Source organism: Dipodomys ordii, unplaced genomic scaffold (assembly GCF_000151885.1).
Source record: "Dipodomys ordii isolate 6190 unplaced genomic scaffold, Dord_2.0 Scaffold188, whole genome shotgun sequence".
NCBI classification, from domain to species: Eukaryota; Metazoa; Chordata; class Mammalia; order Rodentia; family Heteromyidae; genus Dipodomys; species Dipodomys ordii.
In genome coordinates this window covers 978,967-998,239 of record NW_012267404.1, presented here as the reverse complement: position 1 = coordinate 998,239, position 19,273 = coordinate 978,967, and the positions used below count along the sequence as shown (strand labels likewise).

Genomic DNA, 19,273 nt, shown 5'->3' with positions numbered 1-19,273 from the left:
AGCGCTCTACCACTGAGCCACCTTCCCAGCCCCATGAGTACATTTCTTATCAATCATTGTTGCCTCCTCCTTTGTTTTTCCCCTACCATCCCTTCCTCCCACCTCCACAACTATATTCCCGTCCCCCTTCCCTCCCCCCTCCCCCCAGTCTTCATTATTATTTGGGATTGCTAGTACAAAGCCCTCCTAGGGGAGGGGAAGTGAGGTCTGGGAATTGCAATGGAGCTAGGTGCTCTGTTCCTTCGTGTCCCAGGGAGGAGATGACCCCGCAGTCACACAGAGTGTCAGTCATAACCATGTTCTTGCCTTCTGTTCTCATGGGTTGTGGGATAGTTTGTACACATACCTCCTGTCCTAGCCCCAAATAGCATGAGGGAAAAGAAGATCACACCAGAGGGTGAACTGGTGCTCCTCGTGGGCTGCTGCTGGCTGGCTGGCTGTGTTTCAGGAAAAAGTTATCTTTTTCCTTTCACCCCCTAGTGCCTTTGAATATGAACAGGGCTGTGTAAGGCTCATCCTACTTAACATCAAAAGAAAAAAAAATCCACGTGATTTCCCCTCAAGATATTTTTTAAAGTCTGCCCTGTCAATTCTAAACTTAGTAACTGCGAATTTGCTATATCTGAAAGGTGTGGATAACTTTGTTGCTCTAGAAAGCTGTTATCACACTGCTACCTAAATTTCCTTGACATTTGTTATCTACTTTTAAACAGCAAAACTCTCATCCCATGAATAGTTGAACAACTAAAAATTAATGTTTAGACATTTTTAATACTGTCTTCTGCTAGAGGACCTACCTTAACTGGAAAGACGTGATACTTAATAAGACAGGTAATGGGGTTGCTGTGGAGATTAGGCCAAAGTAGGTGTTCTTCATGGCACATGCCAAGAGGATATTATCATGAGCATATTGTGCTTAAAAGCTTTGAGAATCCCAAATTAAAGGGGCTTTCCAAGAAGCCATGTTGCTCCAGGTGATAGCAAGCAGCTTGCTGGACGAGCCACGGCCCTCCGTGGAACACTAAGGCAAAATCTGGAAACAAGGACACTTGGAGCTAACCTGTAATTTTTTGGTGTGTGCAAGTCCTGGGCTTGAACTTGGGGCTTGGGCACTATTCCTGAGCAATTTTTCTCAAGGCTACTGAGCCACAGCTCCACTTCTGCCTTTGGGGGTAATTAATTGGAGATAAAAGTGTCGTGGCCTTTCCTGCCTAGGCTAGCTTTGAACTATGATCTTCAGATCTCAGCTTCCTGAGTAGCTAGGAATATAAGCATGAGCTACCACCAGTGCCTGACCAAACCTGTAACTTTAAAAACCATTTTCTCTTTAGAGCTTGAAATTTGAGGTATTAAATGCTTCTCTTTATACTACATGCCATAGAATGTTTGTTAGCAACCATTTTGATGCATTATTATGCACTGCATCGGTTTGGCTCTGATGACTCATAGTGTGTGGTTGTGGTAGCCCTGACTTCAATTCTAGGCAAAACCAGGTATAACTTGAAACTAGGGCTTGGAACTGATTCAAAATGAACTCAGGTTACAGCCCTGAGGATCCCAAACATACAGTTTAAGTAAAACTGTTATATTAATTCATCATTGTTTTTGAGATGACATTCAGACATTCTCAAGCCTCAGGAATTTAAAAAAATACTGAACTCAGAAAAAGAAAAGACTGAACCTGGGTTAAAATTTCTCTCTATTGGCCAGAAAGAATATTCTAGTCTTTCATTTCAGAAATGTTCTTGTCTTGAGTAAGTCATAGATTTGCAGCCCTCTTCACAAATGCATAGATCATCCATTACAGGGACATTACCTGTCAGGGCACGTGAGCTCTGCTTAGCTTATGTCTACTTTAGTCGTGTTTTGTTGCTTTTAGCGATTGAAGATTTTCTATCAGCAGCTTATTTATGTTGTCACTAGGTGACTTCTTCCATCTCTAATGCTGAGAGCTACTATTGTGGGTTGATGTATCCAAGTAGTTTAGTGAGTTCAAAGGGTTTTTTAGTGGTGGTTGTTTTTCAGTGCCGGTCCTGGAGCTTGAACGCAGCCTGGGAACTAAGCTTTTGTGCTCTAGGCTAATGCTCTACCACTTGAGCCACACACTACATCTGGCTTTTTGGTGGTTCATTGGAGATAAGTCTCAAAGAGCAGGTGCCGGTGGCTCATGCCTGTAATCCTAGCTACTCAGGAGGCAGAGATCTGAGGATTGCGGTTCAAAGCCAGCCCCGGCAGGAAAGTCCATGAAACTCTTATCTCCAATAAACCACCAGAAAACCAGAAGTGGTACTGTAGCTGAAGTGGTAGAGTGCTAGCCTTGAGCTGAAGAGCTGAGGGACAGCACTCAGGCCCAGAGTTCAAAGCCCCATGACCGACCAAAAAAAAAAAAAAGAGTCTCGTAGACTTTACTGCCTGGGCTGGCTTTGAACCTCTATTCTCAGATTTCAACCTCCTGAGTAATTAAGATTACAGGCATGAGCCACCTGTACCCAGTGATTTAATAGTTCTTTAAAAAAAATTAGGAACTTTACTGCTCAAATATATGTATATATGTGTGTCCATAACAATACACCTGTTAGGCTGGGAAGGTGGCTCAGTGGTAGAGCGCTTGCCTTGCATGCATGAGGCCCTGGGTTCGATTCCTCAGCACCACATAAGCAAAAAGCAAAAAGCCGGAAGTGGCGCTATGGCTCAAGTGGTAGAGCGCTAGCCTTGATCTGAAGAGCTGAGGGATAGCACCCAGGCCCAGAGTTCAGGCCTCACGACCGGACCCAAAAAAAAAAAACAAAAAAAAATACACCTGTTCACAATAGCAAAAGGTAGAACAAACCAGCTATCCCTCAACAAGATGAATAGATTAACAAAATGTTGAGTGTGGGACTGGAGGTAATAGAATATTATTTAGGCCTAAAGAGCAATCAGGTACATTTATGCACATGTTACAATGTGGGCGAATCTCAAAACTTCATTAAGTGAAAGAAGCCAGACATAAAAGATCTCATATTAGCCGGGTGCTGGTGGCTCATGCCTATAATACTAGCTACTCAGGAGGCTGAGATCTGAGGGTTGCAGTTCAAAGCCATACCAGGCAGGAGAGTCTGTGAGAGTCTTAATTCCAACTAACCACCTGAAAACTGGAAGTGGCACTGTGGCTCAAGTGGTAGAGCACTTGCCTTGAGCTGGAGAGCTCAGGACAGTGCTCAGGCCCAGAGTTCAAGCCCCAGGACCACCACCACCAACAACAAAAATCTCATATTTTGTGATTACATTTATATGAAATATCCGGAATAGGTAAGCCTAGGGATTGGCTGTTGCCAGGAGCTGAGAAGAGGAGGCGAGAGAAGTAATTGCTTCATAGGTACAGGATTTCCTCTGGAGGTGATAAAAACATTTTGGAACCAGAGAGAGTTATATTGAGATGTATTAAGCACTGCTGAGTTGTTCCCTTTCTAATTACTAATTTTATGTGAGGAGAGAAAAAAAAGTGCAAGTCAAGTTTGAGTTGGCACATTATGGGGAGAGAGTGAGCAGATTGTGAAGGCACTGGACATGTTTTAGGCAAGAGACTGTGTTTTCCTCCTAAAGTGGCTGATCTCAGTATGACAGGCAGTGGAGAATCTGTGGCTTTTGGTCAGGAGAGGAACACTGTGGAAGTAGATTCCTGCAATGTCAACATGTGTATAGGAGAATTGAACCAGGGAAACCTGAAGCATGGCCAGCACAGAGGCTGCTGATGCTCAACACACCCAAGCAGGAGATGGGATGCTCCCTGCTTCAGAGAGAGTGGTAGGAATAATAACTAGGCTTCATACTTGCCATGTACCAGGCAACATTCTGTATGATTGAGCACATTTACTCCTTATAGAAACCCATATAAAATAGGAAATGTCCTTCCCCCACTGTACCCACAGAGGCTTGCCACAACTGAGAAACTTACCTAAATTTACACAGCTACTAGTATGGCCTTGACTTGAACTCAGGTTAACTTCTAAACCGTTGATGTTGAGATAAATGTAAGAGATGTTTTTGAAGCCCATTTGCTAACTTCAACTTCAGGTTGAGAAGTCAACACATTTTCCTCTTGAGTAATCAAGAGCTAGCATGAGCCTTGCCTTGGGTCTTCTGAGTAGACATGCCTGGCTAGCAACTAGGCCTGTGGGTGAGAGCTCATGGCCAAAGGTAGAACTCCAGGTGAGCTGACCATCAGAGGGAAGGAGAAGCGGGAAAGTACAGCATGCGGCCCCACCATTTGTCACTTGCTTCCTGTGGTTCACTTAGCCCCTGGTGGAGGTCGCTCAGTCACCACGCTCAGCTCAGATCCAGGGCCAGGTGTGCTCAGCTCCAGCCATCGCTCTTCTCCCGAGTGCCTCTGAGGTGAGCCCGGGGCACAGGACAGGCTTTCATTTCTGTGCTCATTCCTGACACATAAGAGGAGGAAAATGAAGGCTAGCGAAGCACTGCCTTCTCTGAGGCACTAAGACAGAGACTCGGCTCTGAGGGCAGCCTGCCAGTTTCTGTTCTTTCTCCACTTTTTGTTTTCATGTCATACAGGTTTGTCTCATTTAGATTTTCAAGTGTTCCCTATGCAGCTGTGATTAAAAACAATAACCAAAAAAACAAAACAAAACCACCCTCTGTATGAGACGTGTAGTCTAGGGGCAGAAGGATATCAAGTGAATAAAATCCAAGAAGCCTCTGTTATTACAGTGGCTTCTCCCCCTGCAGCAGTCCCCACCCCCTACCCCGACCCCTTGTCCAGCACTGTGCTAGAGTGTTGGGCTTTTGGTTTGTTTTTTGTTCAAAGCTGGCTGGGCAGCACTGGGGTTGAGCCCAGGGCCAGGTGCTCTGTCTCTTGAGCTATACCCAGCCCACTGTTGGGCTTTTGATCATCTCGTCAAAACCCTGAAGCCCACAGCCTTTCTAGCCCCGTGCCAATCCTGCGACTCTTCCTCCTGCTTTAGTTCCAGCCAGTGCACCTGCCTCTGTTCTGCATCCTGCCTTCTCCGCGTAGGGGCCTTTGTCCTACTGGCTCCCCTCCTGACCTGCTCCTTGTCCCTCATGGTCAGCCACTGCTCAGGTCCAGGATGCTATTAATCCCAGTCACAGCTCTCTGAGTGTCTGAGGAAGCATCCTGCCTTTCCAGATGGCCAGACAGAGCACTCAAGGCACAGAGAGGTGAAGAATGCACAGCTCCTAAATGAAGGAGCTGTCCTCAGATGAGCGGAGTTCATAGCAGGGTCTGATGGAGGCCATCAAGCTCTGCTGCCCTCTGTCAAGAGGAGGAGGGGGAAAGCCTCGCTAACCTCTCTTTCCTGTCTCTCCCCTCGGGCTCAGGTGGAAGTAAAGCCGTACGTGCTGGATGATCAGATGTGTGACGAGTGCCAGGGCACGCGCTGCGGCGGGAAGTTCGCCCCGTTCTTCTGTGCCAACGTCACCTGTCTGCAGTATTACTGCGAATACTGCTGGGCGAGCATACATTCCCGTGCCGGGCGCGAGTTCCACAAACCGTTGGTGAAGGAGGGAGGCGACCGTCCTCGGCACGTCCCGTTCCGCTGGAGCTGAGCCCCGGGCCAACCCAGCCACAAGTACTGGAGTAGATAACAAGGAGGGGAAAGAGAGGGCACTGCCTCAGGGCTTACAGTGTTCTGGAAATCTGTGCATTTGTTCTCGATTTTTAAAGAAGAAATGGGTCTTTTATTATTATTATTAATTATTATTATTACTATTATTTACAGTCATATTACTGAACTCAGTGTCCAGTATAATGCAATGTTGCAGAGTGTATAACGGTACTGATTTGCACTTTGATTCACACCTTCGTCTGCTTGATACCTTAATTTTCTTACACCTGATTTGTCACTTTTGACAGTGCGTAGACTGCCATTCTCATCAGTGGCCATTAGACTGATGTCTGTGACTTTCATTTGTTGTTGTTGTTGTTGTTGTGTTGTTGTTGTTGTTGTTGTTCTGGTTGTTTTTAAACTGGAGCATGCACTTATTTTCAGAAACTTGGAGAGTCGCCCCTAGGACAAGACTTACCAAAGGTAACACTCGTGAGTTAGGTGGCAGATGTAGCAAAATTTCCCAATTCAGCATTCGCTAGTGGGGGTCATTTAGAGTAGGGGTAGCCCTTAATGGAAATCAGCCTTTAGTTGCTCTGTATTTTGAGTTGTAAGGATACCTCATAAGCTGGATCTTTCTTTTTTACTTCATGTTTGACCTTTTTTTGTTTTGTTTTGTTTTGCTGAGGACTTTGGTTAGATCTTTTAATGTTATGTAAATTTATGCTGCAATAGCTTTTGCTGCTATTAAAAATGGTATTGTCAATACCGTAATACTCTATTTGGGCTAAGGTATCAATTACAAACAAAAACCCACCAACACACTTTTGTGATTTAGGGATAGAATCAGCTGCCAAAAGGGGATCAGAATGGACTTGAGAAAGCTTCAATGGAAGGTCACTATTTCTGACTGCATGTTTATTTAATCAGGTTGCTGCATGCAATAAATTTTATATCCAATGTCTAGTATAAAACCTTCCCACAATGCACAAATTAATAATCTATATAAGCTATGAACTACTCATTTTTTTAAAAGGAGATTTTTTTCATTCAAAGAGTTGGTAATGGAGGGGAGGAAGGCATGCCTCAGACAATGAAATGCTGAGTAAGAGGAGCCCATAACAGAATGACTTATATTACAACCAATAGAAAATCTAGGTGTAGGATATTCTTAAAGCAAATTCGTGGACGGTAGATGAAGTACTTTGCGGTGCTCTGTTATATATTGTGCAATTTATTTTATATAGTAAAGTGATTATGTCTAACTGTGATCAAACTTAACTGTTTAAAGCCTCTGTGTCAGACATTAATGAACTTGACAGTTCCTAACTGGTATATTATTAAGTAACACATGAGCTCTTAGTTACGATCTCCTAGTGCTTGTACCATTTTACATAGCTCCAGACCTTGTCCAGAAAACCAAAGAGCTCATCTTAGCTTACAAACACTAAGAATATATACAGTATCTAGAGATAAGTTGTCAGATTGACAAACTAGGCACACATCTTTAAGGAAGTTGTGTAACGGTGATGCTAAAGAAATGTCTGTACACAGCCAGATGGCCTGGGTAGAGCTGGCTATCTGGTAAGAAATTAACTACTTAGTTCCCTGGATGTATCCTGTAAAGCTTGAATAGAATTAAGCCCTGCTAGTACTACCATGGGCATTTTTTTAGCATTCACTCTTGGGCTGCAGATAGTAACATATAAACACACACAATGATTGCGAGAGTATGTAAATCTTTTTTGATATTCTTCCTATGTTTTGGAATTCTGGGGACAATCTGACTGGATATGACGCTGCAGAGTAGATGCGAGTCACTGTGTTCTTCGTGCCGTGACGTCCTTGTACTGTCTGAAGTTAGTATTGTTGATTTCCGTTCTGTTCTTCCTCCAGTGTTTAGTTGCAATTACTGGCTCTCAACCTGTAGTTTTGTTTTCAAAAAGGCAAAACAAACTAGTAGTAGTAGTAGTTGTTGTTGTTTACTGGATTAAAAATGCTTCTTAGATCCCTCCCCTTTTGAGGTTGCCTCTGGGCTTTTTGGTAATATTTGCTTTTTTTTTTTTTTTTTTCAGCCCAGGTATGGTTTTGTTTGTTGTTGCTGCTGTTGTTTTCTATGTTTGTGGGTTTTGTTTTGTTTTGTTTTTCATCTGCACAAGAAATTTTGTTATGCACTACTACTTTTTGTATTTTAGACTGTTTTCAAGTTGGCTGAAGATTTTTTTGTTTGTTTTTAAGGAAAATGGCATGCTTTCTGACTGACATGATCTTTTGCAATACCTCAATTTTGAAATATAGGAAAGAAAATGATATTTTCTAAGTAAGTTTATTCAGAAAAATATATATTAATTTAATTCTGCAAGAAAATGATTTAACAGATGGGTAACTTTATTTTTTTCATGATTATTTGTGTTTTTTGAAAATGAAGACGTTAGAGCTTTATAACTATAATATTAAAGATCATATCTAACCTACAGAATCTACCTAATTATGTGAAGGAAGCAAATCTTTTTGAAGAAGCTCCCCTCTTTCATGTACTAAAATAACACTGAGATTTTTTAAAAGAAAAATTTAAGCTGGAAGATTGTACAGCATAAAGCTGAAGTGATGGAAAGAAAAAAAATGGTCAAGAAGACTAGGTTACAAAAATCAACTCCATTTGGTGCTGGAAGTGGCGGATAGATGGTAGAAACTATTTTCCCTTCATTTGTATATTTCTAATCAAGCGTTGATTGTGCACGACTGACCAGGATTGTGAAAGAGTTCTTCTGTTTGTATTTTTTTAAAGAGAACTTTTTTAGTTTATTAAATTATAACATGTTCCCTTTTGTTTTGTAAATAAATGTGCCCCCCCAAGTTCTTAATGTTATATTAAGAGAGGGTCCTTCAAAAAAATTATTTTTTAAAACACAGAGGTGTTTCTGACCTGCAGCTTGGCTGGGGAGCCCCCGGTGACACAGGTCCGATGTGGCCTTTCTTTGATGTGTGACACTTGAACTAGTGGGTTTTTTGAAGGCTATAATCTAACCTCGACTATTTGTTGTTATGTGCAATACTGTTTGTACTGTTTGTATAAAAAATAGAAAAAAAAAGAAAAGAAAAAAGGCATAAATCTTTATTGCAGATTTATTTTCATTGCAAACTTTAGACATTGTGATTCACTGAAATCATTTTTCTACTGTCAAATATGTACCTTTTCTTCATGCTGGTATTTTTTCAATAGTAATGTAGCCTTTGTACTGAGACAAATTTTCATTGTTATTTTTAGAAAGATTTTTTGCTAAGAGAAAAATTAAACATATTTACATATTTTTCATTTTATTTCGTATTTTCTTTAAAGGAGTGCTTTCTCAATCATTAATAGAGTTGTTTCTGGGAGGGACTTTCATATCTGGTCAATGTCATAATATTATTTTGTATTTTTACTTGGAATAAATTAATTTTATGATGCTAATTCTTTAAAAGTTTATTTTTTTCATTTTCAGTTATTTTTGAAGCTAAAACCTTTGTAATATTGTTACTAAAGTGTCTAGTTTTTTGAAATGCAAAGCTTTATGTATTAACTTTCTGAACGTGGTTTACAGTAGCGTGACGATGGTGAGCATGCTTGGTTATGTAAAGTGACTGGAAATGTACTGCATACTTGGGTAATAAAATGACAGAGTGAGCAGAACGTGAAGTTTGGACAAGCCTTTTCCTTTATTCCAGTGGTTCAGTGTAAGACTAGGGATGTCACAGTACAGGTCTCTAGGGATGTCACAGTGGATTTAGACAACACCAGGTGTGGCCAAGTGTGTGGTGGCCCCTTGATGATGAAGTCACCCCTCCTGAAACGCCACTGGGTTCAAAACCCTAGCCAGGTCAACAATGCTTTTCCCCTCCAACTCTCCACATTGTGTGTGTGCGCGCATGCGTGTGCCTGTGTGCGTGTGTGTGTGTGTGCGCGCGCGTGTGTGTGTGTGAATCTGCCACCAACTGCTGTCCACGTGTGACACGGTGCCTTTCCTTCCCAAGTCTCTACACGCATGCACAGTGGTCACATCTGTGAGAAGACGCCACCTTCTCTGTAGCCTGTACTTCAGTGTGTCACTTCTCTGCAAGCGACAGCTGTCACCACTGTACATGGACACCCTTGCGTCAGGCTGCCTCTTCCTCCTCACCCATGCCTACTCCCTGTTATAGCGCCCCCTGCCTTTGATTGTGGCAACACATGGAGCCTGTCCATGCATGATCCTGTCTGTCCTCCTGCTGCTGCCTTTCCAGCCCCCACCTCACCTGGAAGCCCCGCAGCACATGCCCTTAAGGCAGCACGTTGTTGCAATGGCCCCTAAAACTGCAAAATTGGTGTTGCGTAAACAGACCATCCAATGACTTGCTCTAGATAGACGCTGTGTTTCTGCTGGGGCTGTGGCCTCTTCCAATACCGCTGCTGTGGCACGAGGGTCATCAGTAACTCAGAGAAACGTGTCCAGTGTTGGCTCTTGGGTACGCTCTGTGTATTCAGTTTTGTAAATACTATATAGATTAGATCAAGTTGTGATGTAAAATTTAACTCACATTGGATACTACTGGTTGGAATTTTACATTAACTACAACTAAATGATTAGGAACAGAAGAAAAGAAATTGGAAAAATTCTTGTTTAGTGGTATAAAGATTATGCTTAGATTTCTGCCTATATCTTGTGTTTTATAGCTTGTTAGTGAGGCATAGGCCAATGCAGAGTGTACTGCATTTATGCAATTAGCAAAATAACTGCTAGTTTTCATTTTATCTATTGTATTAGCAACAAAATGGCACTTAACTGGGTAAAGCTCCTACCTAAATATTTGAGTATTGTGACATCTCTACTTGCAAGGTTTGAATAAAAGATTAGTCACAGATTAGGTGTTTTGTTTTTTCTTGAAATTTTTTTTGTTGTTAAAACTGGCTTCATTGTATAGGTTGTTGATTTCTCACTAGTTTGTATGTAACTGTCAGCTAACATTTCTGGGTTTCTTCTTTTATAATAATCAAACTTCTCTATCTCAGCTGCAATAGTGTTTTATCTTACCACAGAGTATTTTATAATTACTGCTGTTGACTTTATACCCCCAAATGGGTCAAGATTCTGTGATTCAGGGATGTTTAAATTGTATGTCAAAAGAAATGAATTGTGCAGGTAGAAAACTTGGGTGCTAACATATGATAATTTCTTTTTTTCTTTCCTGGATATAGTTCTGTTGGGGTATAAAGTATTAGGTATTTGTATTTTTGCTGTCAAAATAATGGACATAACTTTTAGAGTGTTCCCAGCTAAGATCTCTGTATTTGTTTTTCAACTAACAACTAATTTTAAATGTATTGTATCTTTTATTACCTGTTCTCTTGGATCGTTTTCTTTTTTTGTTGATTTTTATTTTATTTTATTTTTTGCTAGTAACCCTATTCAGCTTCTGCCATTGGGGCTTGGACTAATTCTGCTTGTATGGGATACAGTACTGTGACTAAACATGGAGCTCAATGCAGCTATTGCTTACAACTGCTTAAACTTTGTAGTTTGGACTTCTTTTTTTTCTGTAATAACAACTTATTAAATCTAGTTGTATAAAGTACCGACACTTGTCATCCTTTGCATTCGCTAAGGAATGAGTTTGGTGTATTTGGTGTGTATCTGGGGAACAACTCCAATTTTGTAGACTAGCTTTGGAAAAAAAAAAAAACCAGACCCCTGAGCAGCACATACTCTGCAGCAAAGCAGACAAAACTGACTCTCATTAACAGTCTCCATGACTGAGGCAGGAAACAATTTGGTGGTTGACTTGGATGAATGTGTTCCTTGCAGGGGCTTTAGAGCGCGCGCACGTGTGTGTGTGTACGTGTGTGTGCGCGTGTGTGCGCACTCCCGTGTGTGTGTGCGTGCGTGTGTGTGCGCACTCCCGTGTGTGTGTGCGCGCACTCCCGTGTGTGTGTGCGTGTGTGCGCGCGCGTGCACACTCCCGTGTGTGTGTACGTGTGTGCGCGCGCGTGCGCACTCCCGTGTGTGTGTACGTGTGTGCGCGCGCGTGCGCACTCCCGTGTGTGTGTGTGTGTGTGCGCGCGCGCGCGCGTGCGTGCGCGCACGCGCGCGCTGGGTTGGGGCCCAGGGCCACCCATATGAAATTCACTCCTACACGTGAGCGAAGTTGGGGTCTTCATCGCTGGTACTTTGCCAGCCAGCATGAAGCCAGCCTTGGACATTGCAGTCAGAAACGTGAAGGGAGGGTGTGAGGGAGTGCCCGCGCCTCCGTTCCCTGCTCCACAGCTACAGCAGGCTCTCGGTTGTTTCATCTTTTCAAGAAAATCGGGGAAGTGGCGCTGTGGCTCAAGTGGTAGAGTGCTCGCCTTGAGCTGAAGAGCTGAGGGACAGCGCCCAGGCCCAGAGTTCAGGCCCCACGACCAACAAAAAAAAAAAGAAAATCGGGGAAGGGAGAAGACAAAATAAACACAAAATGGCTCCTTAGTGACCCGGGCGCCTTCTGGAGGTGCAGGACTCTGGGTATTGTCACAGGCGGCCCCACCCGGGGACCCAGCGGGCTGCGGGCAGGGGCTCCGCGCACCGCTGCCCTGAGCCACAGCGCCACTTCCGGTTTTCTGGTGGCTCATTGGAGATAAGACTTTCCCGCGGGGGCCGGTTTTGAACCGCGATCCTCAGAGCTCAGCCTCCTGAGTAGCTAGGATCACAGGCTGAGCCCCGGGCGCCCGGCTGGGTTTTCTTTGTGTAAGTCCCCAGGGCCGGGCGCTTTGCGGTGCGGGTACGCCAGAGCCCCGCGCTCGGGAGCCCCGCGCTCGCCCTGGCGGCACGCAGGCGCTGCGGTCCCGGCGCGCGCCCACGCCGGGCTGGGCCGGGGCTGCGGGGAAGGGCCCTGCGCCACCGTCCCTGCGAGCCCCGGAGCCCTCCGGGAGTGGCTCCCCAGCCCCCGGCGCACGGCTCTCCATGGATCCTGGGGTCTCCGCCCACAGAAGCGCGGCCCATCCGAGGCAGGGACAGAGGCGCCCGGCCAGGGCTGCTCACGCGGGGCTGTGGCTGTGGCCGCAGGAAACTTGGCCCTTTGCCACCTTCGGTTTGGTGATTAACAAGAGACCAATAGCATACAGACAGCCGGATCCATGACAGCCCTGGCAGCTAGGATAGAGAGGATGAAATGGGGGCGCGGAAGGCCTCTAGGGGAAGAAAGACTATGGAGCCCAGGGGCTCAGCCCACCCCCATGGCCTCCATCTTCTTCCTGGCCAGCAAAAATTCCCCCAGGGCCGGATGCGTGATGGCCTCAGTCTCAGTCCTCAGAGGAAGGAAGCTGGGAAAAAGCCTGGTGCCTCTGCTGGCTCAGGCGGATCCAGACTCGCGGGCCAGGGAGCACATGGCCAGGCCTCGGCCCACGACTTGGGGGCTCGGCTGATGTTCATATCCAAAATAAGCAGCCTTGTCTATGGCTCTGTACGTTGCCTCAATGTTTAATTCTCTTTTTGCTATTTTTCCTGTCACACTTTTGGCTCACCTGCTAAGCTGAAGGGGCTGTTGCTCCCTGAATCCACCAAATGCTTACCGCCCCCCTCTCCCCCCACCCCAAATTCTGGAGCTTCGATCTACACATGCTAGGCAAACGCCCCACCACTGAGCTACACCCAAGTCCTTCTGTTTTCATTTTTGAGACAGCACTATTTCCTCTTCTTTGTTGGGGCTGGCCTTCAAACTTGTGATCCTCCTACTTTTGCTTTTTGGTTACCAAGGATTACAGGTATGTGATGCTAGACGAACCACTCTGTAAAACTCCCTTGGCAAGTCTGGCGGGCCTGGTGTCTTTGCAAAAGACAGGCCCTGTAGCTCACCACTGGCATCCGTCATTAAAAGCAAATCACAGTACCTATGCGTATCCACTAGGATGACTAAAACAAGGGCCTGAAAATGCATGACTTAGGAAAGATCTTGGTAAGTACTGGTACAGGGGCGAAGTATGTAGCCACTTTGGAAAACGTCTGAGAAAGCTGAATGTATGACCTTTGGCCAAGCTTTTTCACATAAAATTGAGTTCCCAACAGAAATACTCAAATGAGCCAGGCATGTGGTGGCACATGCCTGTAGTCTCAGCACTGTGCGGCAGGAGGAGAGAGAATGCCAGGCCAGCCTGGCTGCCTAGCCAAACCCTGTCTCAAAAACAAAAATTAAAATAAATGACATAAGTTAAAAAGAAAACCACATTATAATGATCACAGCAACATGTTTATATAGCCCCAAATGAAGCTATCCAAATACTCTGAATTGTTAGGATGGATAAATTATACTGCATTTGCAAATGGAATACTTCTATCAACAGTAAAGATGATGACCTACAAGCATATGCAACATTAGTCAGAGCCCACAAATTAGTGTTGATCAAAATATCCCAGACGGCTAGAGTTGTAGCTGTAAAGCACAAGCCTAGCATGCCTAAGCCCCAGGATCCATTCCTAGCACCAATAAAAATAAATGGCAACCACAAAAAGGCACATAATATTTGATTCCACTCATTTCACATAACTGGGAGCATGAAGGTGGCTTCTAGGGTATTGGTGACATTGACTTGGGTGATGGATACATTAGCGGTGAAGGGAAGGGATGGGGGTCCCTCACCTCACCTCAGTTCACATGCCAATCAATCACAGGAACTTGAGTGAAAAGCATTTCAAGGGGTCTCATGAGGTAGAAGTTGAGCCAGGGTTTCAGTAAAAGAAGATCAGAGAGAAGTGGCAGGGAGAAACATCTCCTGTGCTTACCATGCAGGAAATGGAGGCTCCCAATGGTGATTCTTGTCCAGCAGGGATTTCATGTTTAGTTCCTATCTAAGATACCTGGCCAGTGCAGACAATGAGTTCTGGATGTTTTATGCCTATTATGCAAATAGAGCTAAGCTGGGTCTCATTAAAAAACATGGGGATGTAGTCTATGCTTACCCAAAGTACAGTTGGTGTTTCAGGATTTCCACTTGCCAGACATGTCCTTTAACTTTCTGAAGGAGGCAGCCTTGCCCTTTGTGTATGTATCTCCGGGTTTGGTTAACTTGCATTTGTGTGGCCTGTTGCTCCCAGCTGACACCCCCCCCCCCCCGCGCGCCCAGCTTCTGCTGATTAATGAGGATGAGGGATGGAACCTCAGACTTTTCTGCCCAGGGTGGCTTCAAACCTTTATCTTTGGATCCCAGCTTTTGGACTAGCTAAGATTACAGGCGTGAGCCAAGGACATTGGCAGCAGCGGCAGCTGCTTCCTCCTCCCCTCCCCCTCCTTCCTCCTCCTTATTTTCTTCTTCCTCCTCCCTCCTCCCTCCCTCCTCCTCCTCTTCATTTTCTTCTTCCTCCTCCCTCCCTCTCCTCATTCCTCCTCCTCCTCCTCATTTTCTTCTTCCTCTCCCTCCCTCCTCCTCCTCCTCCCCTTCTTCTTAGTATTATTGCTGGTCCTGGGGCTTGAACTTAAACCCTGGGCCTAGGCGCTGTCCCTGAACTTCTTTTTGCACAAGACTAGCACTTGAGCCACAGCACCACTTCCATCTTTTTTGAGTAAATTGTAGATTACGAGTCTAATGGACTTTCTTGCCTGGGCTGGCTTTGAACCAAGATCCTCAGATCTCAGACCCCTGAGTAGCTAGGATCGGCTTGTTCATAACCTCTAACATCTGAAGGGGGAGGAAGGCAGGAGCGCTCCTGCTCTTTTTATTCTGTTTGCATTTCCTGGTTGTGGTTTTATCTCTGAGTTGCCTCTTTCACTGCTTCTCTCTCTTCTCGCTGCCCCCTCAGCAGTCTTTCCCTCCGTTGCAATCCCTGCCTGTCCTGACCTGGGCACTTTTCTGTAAGCTTCAGTGGTGCACCCCAGACAAAGCAAAAAGCAGGGGCTCTGTGAGGCGTGCAAGTGGACATCTGCATCACATGGAATTCTTTCCCAGCCCATGTTCACAATTGTGAATAGCCACAGCTCCTTGCTGGGGTCATTGCTGCCAGCTGACCACCCAGCCTGGCTCCTTGCCCAGTGACTCACACCATACTCCCCTGCTCCCAATCCATACCTTGCTCATGTCAGGCTCCCTGAAGCCTACCATAGCACCTAGACTTTTTCTTTTTTAAAGAATAGGAAGCAGTGGAGAAGAAAAAATATATCAGACCGGGGTGGGGGGGTAAGGGGGAGGGAATATTGGTATGGGGGGGTGGGATATGGGAAGGGATGTGAAGGGTAAACAAAAGAGGAGGCTACAATGCTTGATAAGAAATGTACTCATTATCTTGCCCATGTAATTGTAACCCCTCTGTACAGTATGTTCACAATAAAAAATTTTAAAAAAAGAACAAACAACAAAATCAGAGACAGGCACTGGTGGGTTATACCTGTAATCCTAGCTAATCAAGAGACTGAGATCTGAGGATTGTGCTTCAAAGCCAGCACAAGCAAGATAGCCATTACCATCTCTAATTAACCAGGAAAATGTCTTACTGGAGAGATGGCTCAAGTGGTAGAGTGCCAGTTGTGACTGAAAAAGCTAAGTACGCATGAGAGACCCTGACTTCAAGCCCCCGTACTGGCATGAGTGCATGTGTGCACACAGCCACACATGTGCACACACACACACACAGCCACACATGTGCGTGCACACACACACACAGCCACACATACGCACACACACATAGCCACACATGTGCACACACACAGCCACACATGTGCACACACACAGCCACACATGCGCACACACACAGCCACACATGCGCACACACACACAGCCACACATGCACACACACAGCCACACATGCGCACACACACAGCCACACATGTGCACACACACAGCCACACATGTGCACACACAGCCACACATGCGCACACACACAGCCACACATGCGCACACACACACACAGCCACACGCGCACACACACACAGCCACACACACACACACAGCCACACATGCGCACACACACAGCCACACATGTGCACACACACACAGCCACACGTGCACACACACAAACCACACATGCGCGCGCACACACACACACACACACACTTCTCCACAGTTGCTAGTTGAGCAGGGAGCTTCAGAAAAGGCAGTTGTTCTCCCAGTACCCATGCTGATGTTCTCCTAAAGTCTTACTGACTAAAAAGCTGAACTGGAGATGTAGCTCAAATTGACAGAACAACAAAAAAAGTGAGTATGAGACAGAGTTTAAACCCCATACTGGCAAAAATAAAAATGTCATCACTAAACTATAGATCATTTGTTAGATTTTCTTTTTTTTGGGGGGGGTCCGGTTGTGGGGCCTGAACTCTGGGCCTGGGCGCTGGCCCTCAGCTCTTCAGCTCAAGGCTAGCGCTCTACCACCTGAGCCACAGCGCCACTTCTGGCTTTTTTCTTTTTTCTTATGTGATGCTGAGGAATCGAACCCAGGGCCTCATGCATGCAAGGCAAGCACTCTACCACTGAGCCACCTTCCCAGCCCTTGTTAGATTTTTCTTATCTTCCAGAAGTGTTAGTTTTGTTACACATGTGTGACAAGGTTTTAGAAAGGAATACAGTGTGCATGTTTGCTTGTTTCTTTGCACATGGCTATTCAGTTAGTCCAGCTCTTTTCTCAAGGATTTCTCTGGGCACAGAATTCTAGTTTGGTAGATGTTTATTTCTCTACTTCATAGATATTTCATTCCACTTGCTCTTTGTTCTTTTGATTCATGAAGAAAATTGGATCTTTTTGTTATTGTTGGTCATGGGGTTTGAACTTGGCCTGGGCGCTGTCTCTCAGCTCTTCAGCTCAAGGCAATGCTCTAACACTTGAGCCACAGCCCCAGTTCCGGTTTCCTGGTGGTTAATTGGAGATAGGAGTCTCATGGATGTTCCTGCCAGGGCTGCCTTTGAACCATGATCTCAGATCTCAGCGTCCTGAGTAGCTAGGCGTGAGCCACTGATGCCTGATTTTTTTGGGGGGGGGTCCGGTTGTGGGGCCTGAACTCTGGGCCTTGGCGCTGTCCCTCAGCTCTTCCGCTCAAGGTTCACTCTACCACTTGAGCCATAGCACCACTTCCAGCTTTTTTTTCTTTTCGCTTATGCGGTGCTGAGGAACCAAACCCAGGGCCTCAGGCATGCAAGGCCAGCGCTCTACCACTGAGCCACCTTCCCAGCCCATGAATATTTTTATACTTATTTTTTTTTTATTTTTTTGGGTCCGGTTGTGGGGCCTGAACTCTGGGCCTGGGCACTGTCCCTCAGCTCTTCAGCTCAAGGCTAGCGCTCTTTTTTCTTTTTGTTTATATGGTGCTGAGGAATCGAACCCAGGGCCTCAGGCATGCAAGGCCAGCGCTCTACCACTGAGCCACCTTCCCAGCCCTATACTCTTATTTTAAAGATGTTTTTACTTCCGCTTCCCCCCTCTACATCCCAAATTTCATTTTTCGTTTTCCTAAGTCAGCTAGATGTGGATTTCATGTTTGTTTACTCTGCTTGGTGCTCTCAGTGTTTCTGGATGTGGGTTAGTGTCTGCTGCTACCTGGAAAGTTTAAGCAATCTTTTTTTTTTTTTGGGGGGGGGGTAGGTCATGGGGCTTGAACTCTGGGCCTGAGTGCTGTCCCTGAACTCTTCAGCTCAAGGCTAGCACTGCACCATTTGAACTACAGCGCCACTTCTGGTTTTCTGGAGATAGTCTCTCGGACCTTTCCTGCCTGGGCTGGCTTTGAACCATGATCATCAGATCTCAGCCTCCTGAGTAGCCAGAATTACAGGCATGAGCTACTTGTACCTGTGCCTGGCAGTTTAAGCAATCTTAAGCTACTTTTCCTTCCACTTCTATTGATATAATACACATTGAACTTTTGTAACTGTTCCACAGTTCTGTGGTGGTTTCATTTTAGTTTTACTTTGTAGTTTCTGTTGGCACATTTTCTAGTTCAGTGGCTCTTTCCTGACCCTGTGTCCAGTCTACCAATGAGCCCGCCAAAGAAGTTTCATTTCTGTAACATGTGTTCTCTACTTATATTACCCATGCATCCTTACATGTTGTCTGCTTTCCCAGTTAGAGCCCTGGTATACTAATCACGTGTGTGTGTGTGCGTGTGTAATTACCAGGGCCTGGGGCATAATAGGTAAAGGCTGTGCTGATGAGCCAGCCATATGCTCAGCCTTTTAAATCAGTTATCTAAGTCTGGTATTTATGTGTTTTGTCTTTTCTTGCCTTGGCATGTGTTCTAATTCTTAAAGCCAGACATGGGTATTAGGAAAGAGGAACTGAGGTAAAGAGCTGTTAGCAGGAAAATGTTAGGGTGGTTTGCTCTAGTATGGACCTGTTAGCGGCTTCAGTTTCCTCCAGATTCCCCATTTTTTTCTCCTCTCGTCTTTGTTTAAACAGCTTTACTGAAATATAATTCATATGCCACACAGTTTACTCTTTGCAAAGTCTACAGTTCAGCCAGGGTATTGCAAAGGATACAGATGAACAAGTACAGGGGAGGGAAGTGCAGAACTTCCCACCCTCTCGGGGCTACCCGACAGGAATTCCTTCTACATGTTCGGCCATTTGAAAACACAGCACTGTCCCTCTTCCCCTCCCTCCCCTTTCCCTTCTGAGAGGCAGGTATTGCAGGTGTGAACCTGTCTTAGCTCATTTTCCACTTTTTTTTTTGTATGTGCTGTTCCTGCCTGGGCTTCAACTTAGGGCCTGAGTGCTGTCTCCATGTTTGTGCTCAAAACTAGTACTCTACCA

General features: G+C 45.3%; 1 protein-coding gene across 1 annotated transcript in view; it reads left to right on the top strand.

The window, feature by feature from the left end:
- Positions 1-9,015, top strand: part of Cpeb3 (cytoplasmic polyadenylation element binding protein 3) — a 156,896-nt gene extending 147,881 nt beyond the window's left edge. Inside the window, exon 10 of the mRNA XM_013034321.1 lies at positions 5,335-9,015. Coding sequence (XP_012889775.1) covers positions 5,335-5,562 — 228 coding nt within the window. The 3' untranslated portion in view covers positions 5,563-9,015. The remainder of the gene's footprint in view (positions 1-5,334) is intronic.
- The last annotated feature ends 10,258 nt before the right edge of the window (positions 9,016-19,273 follow it).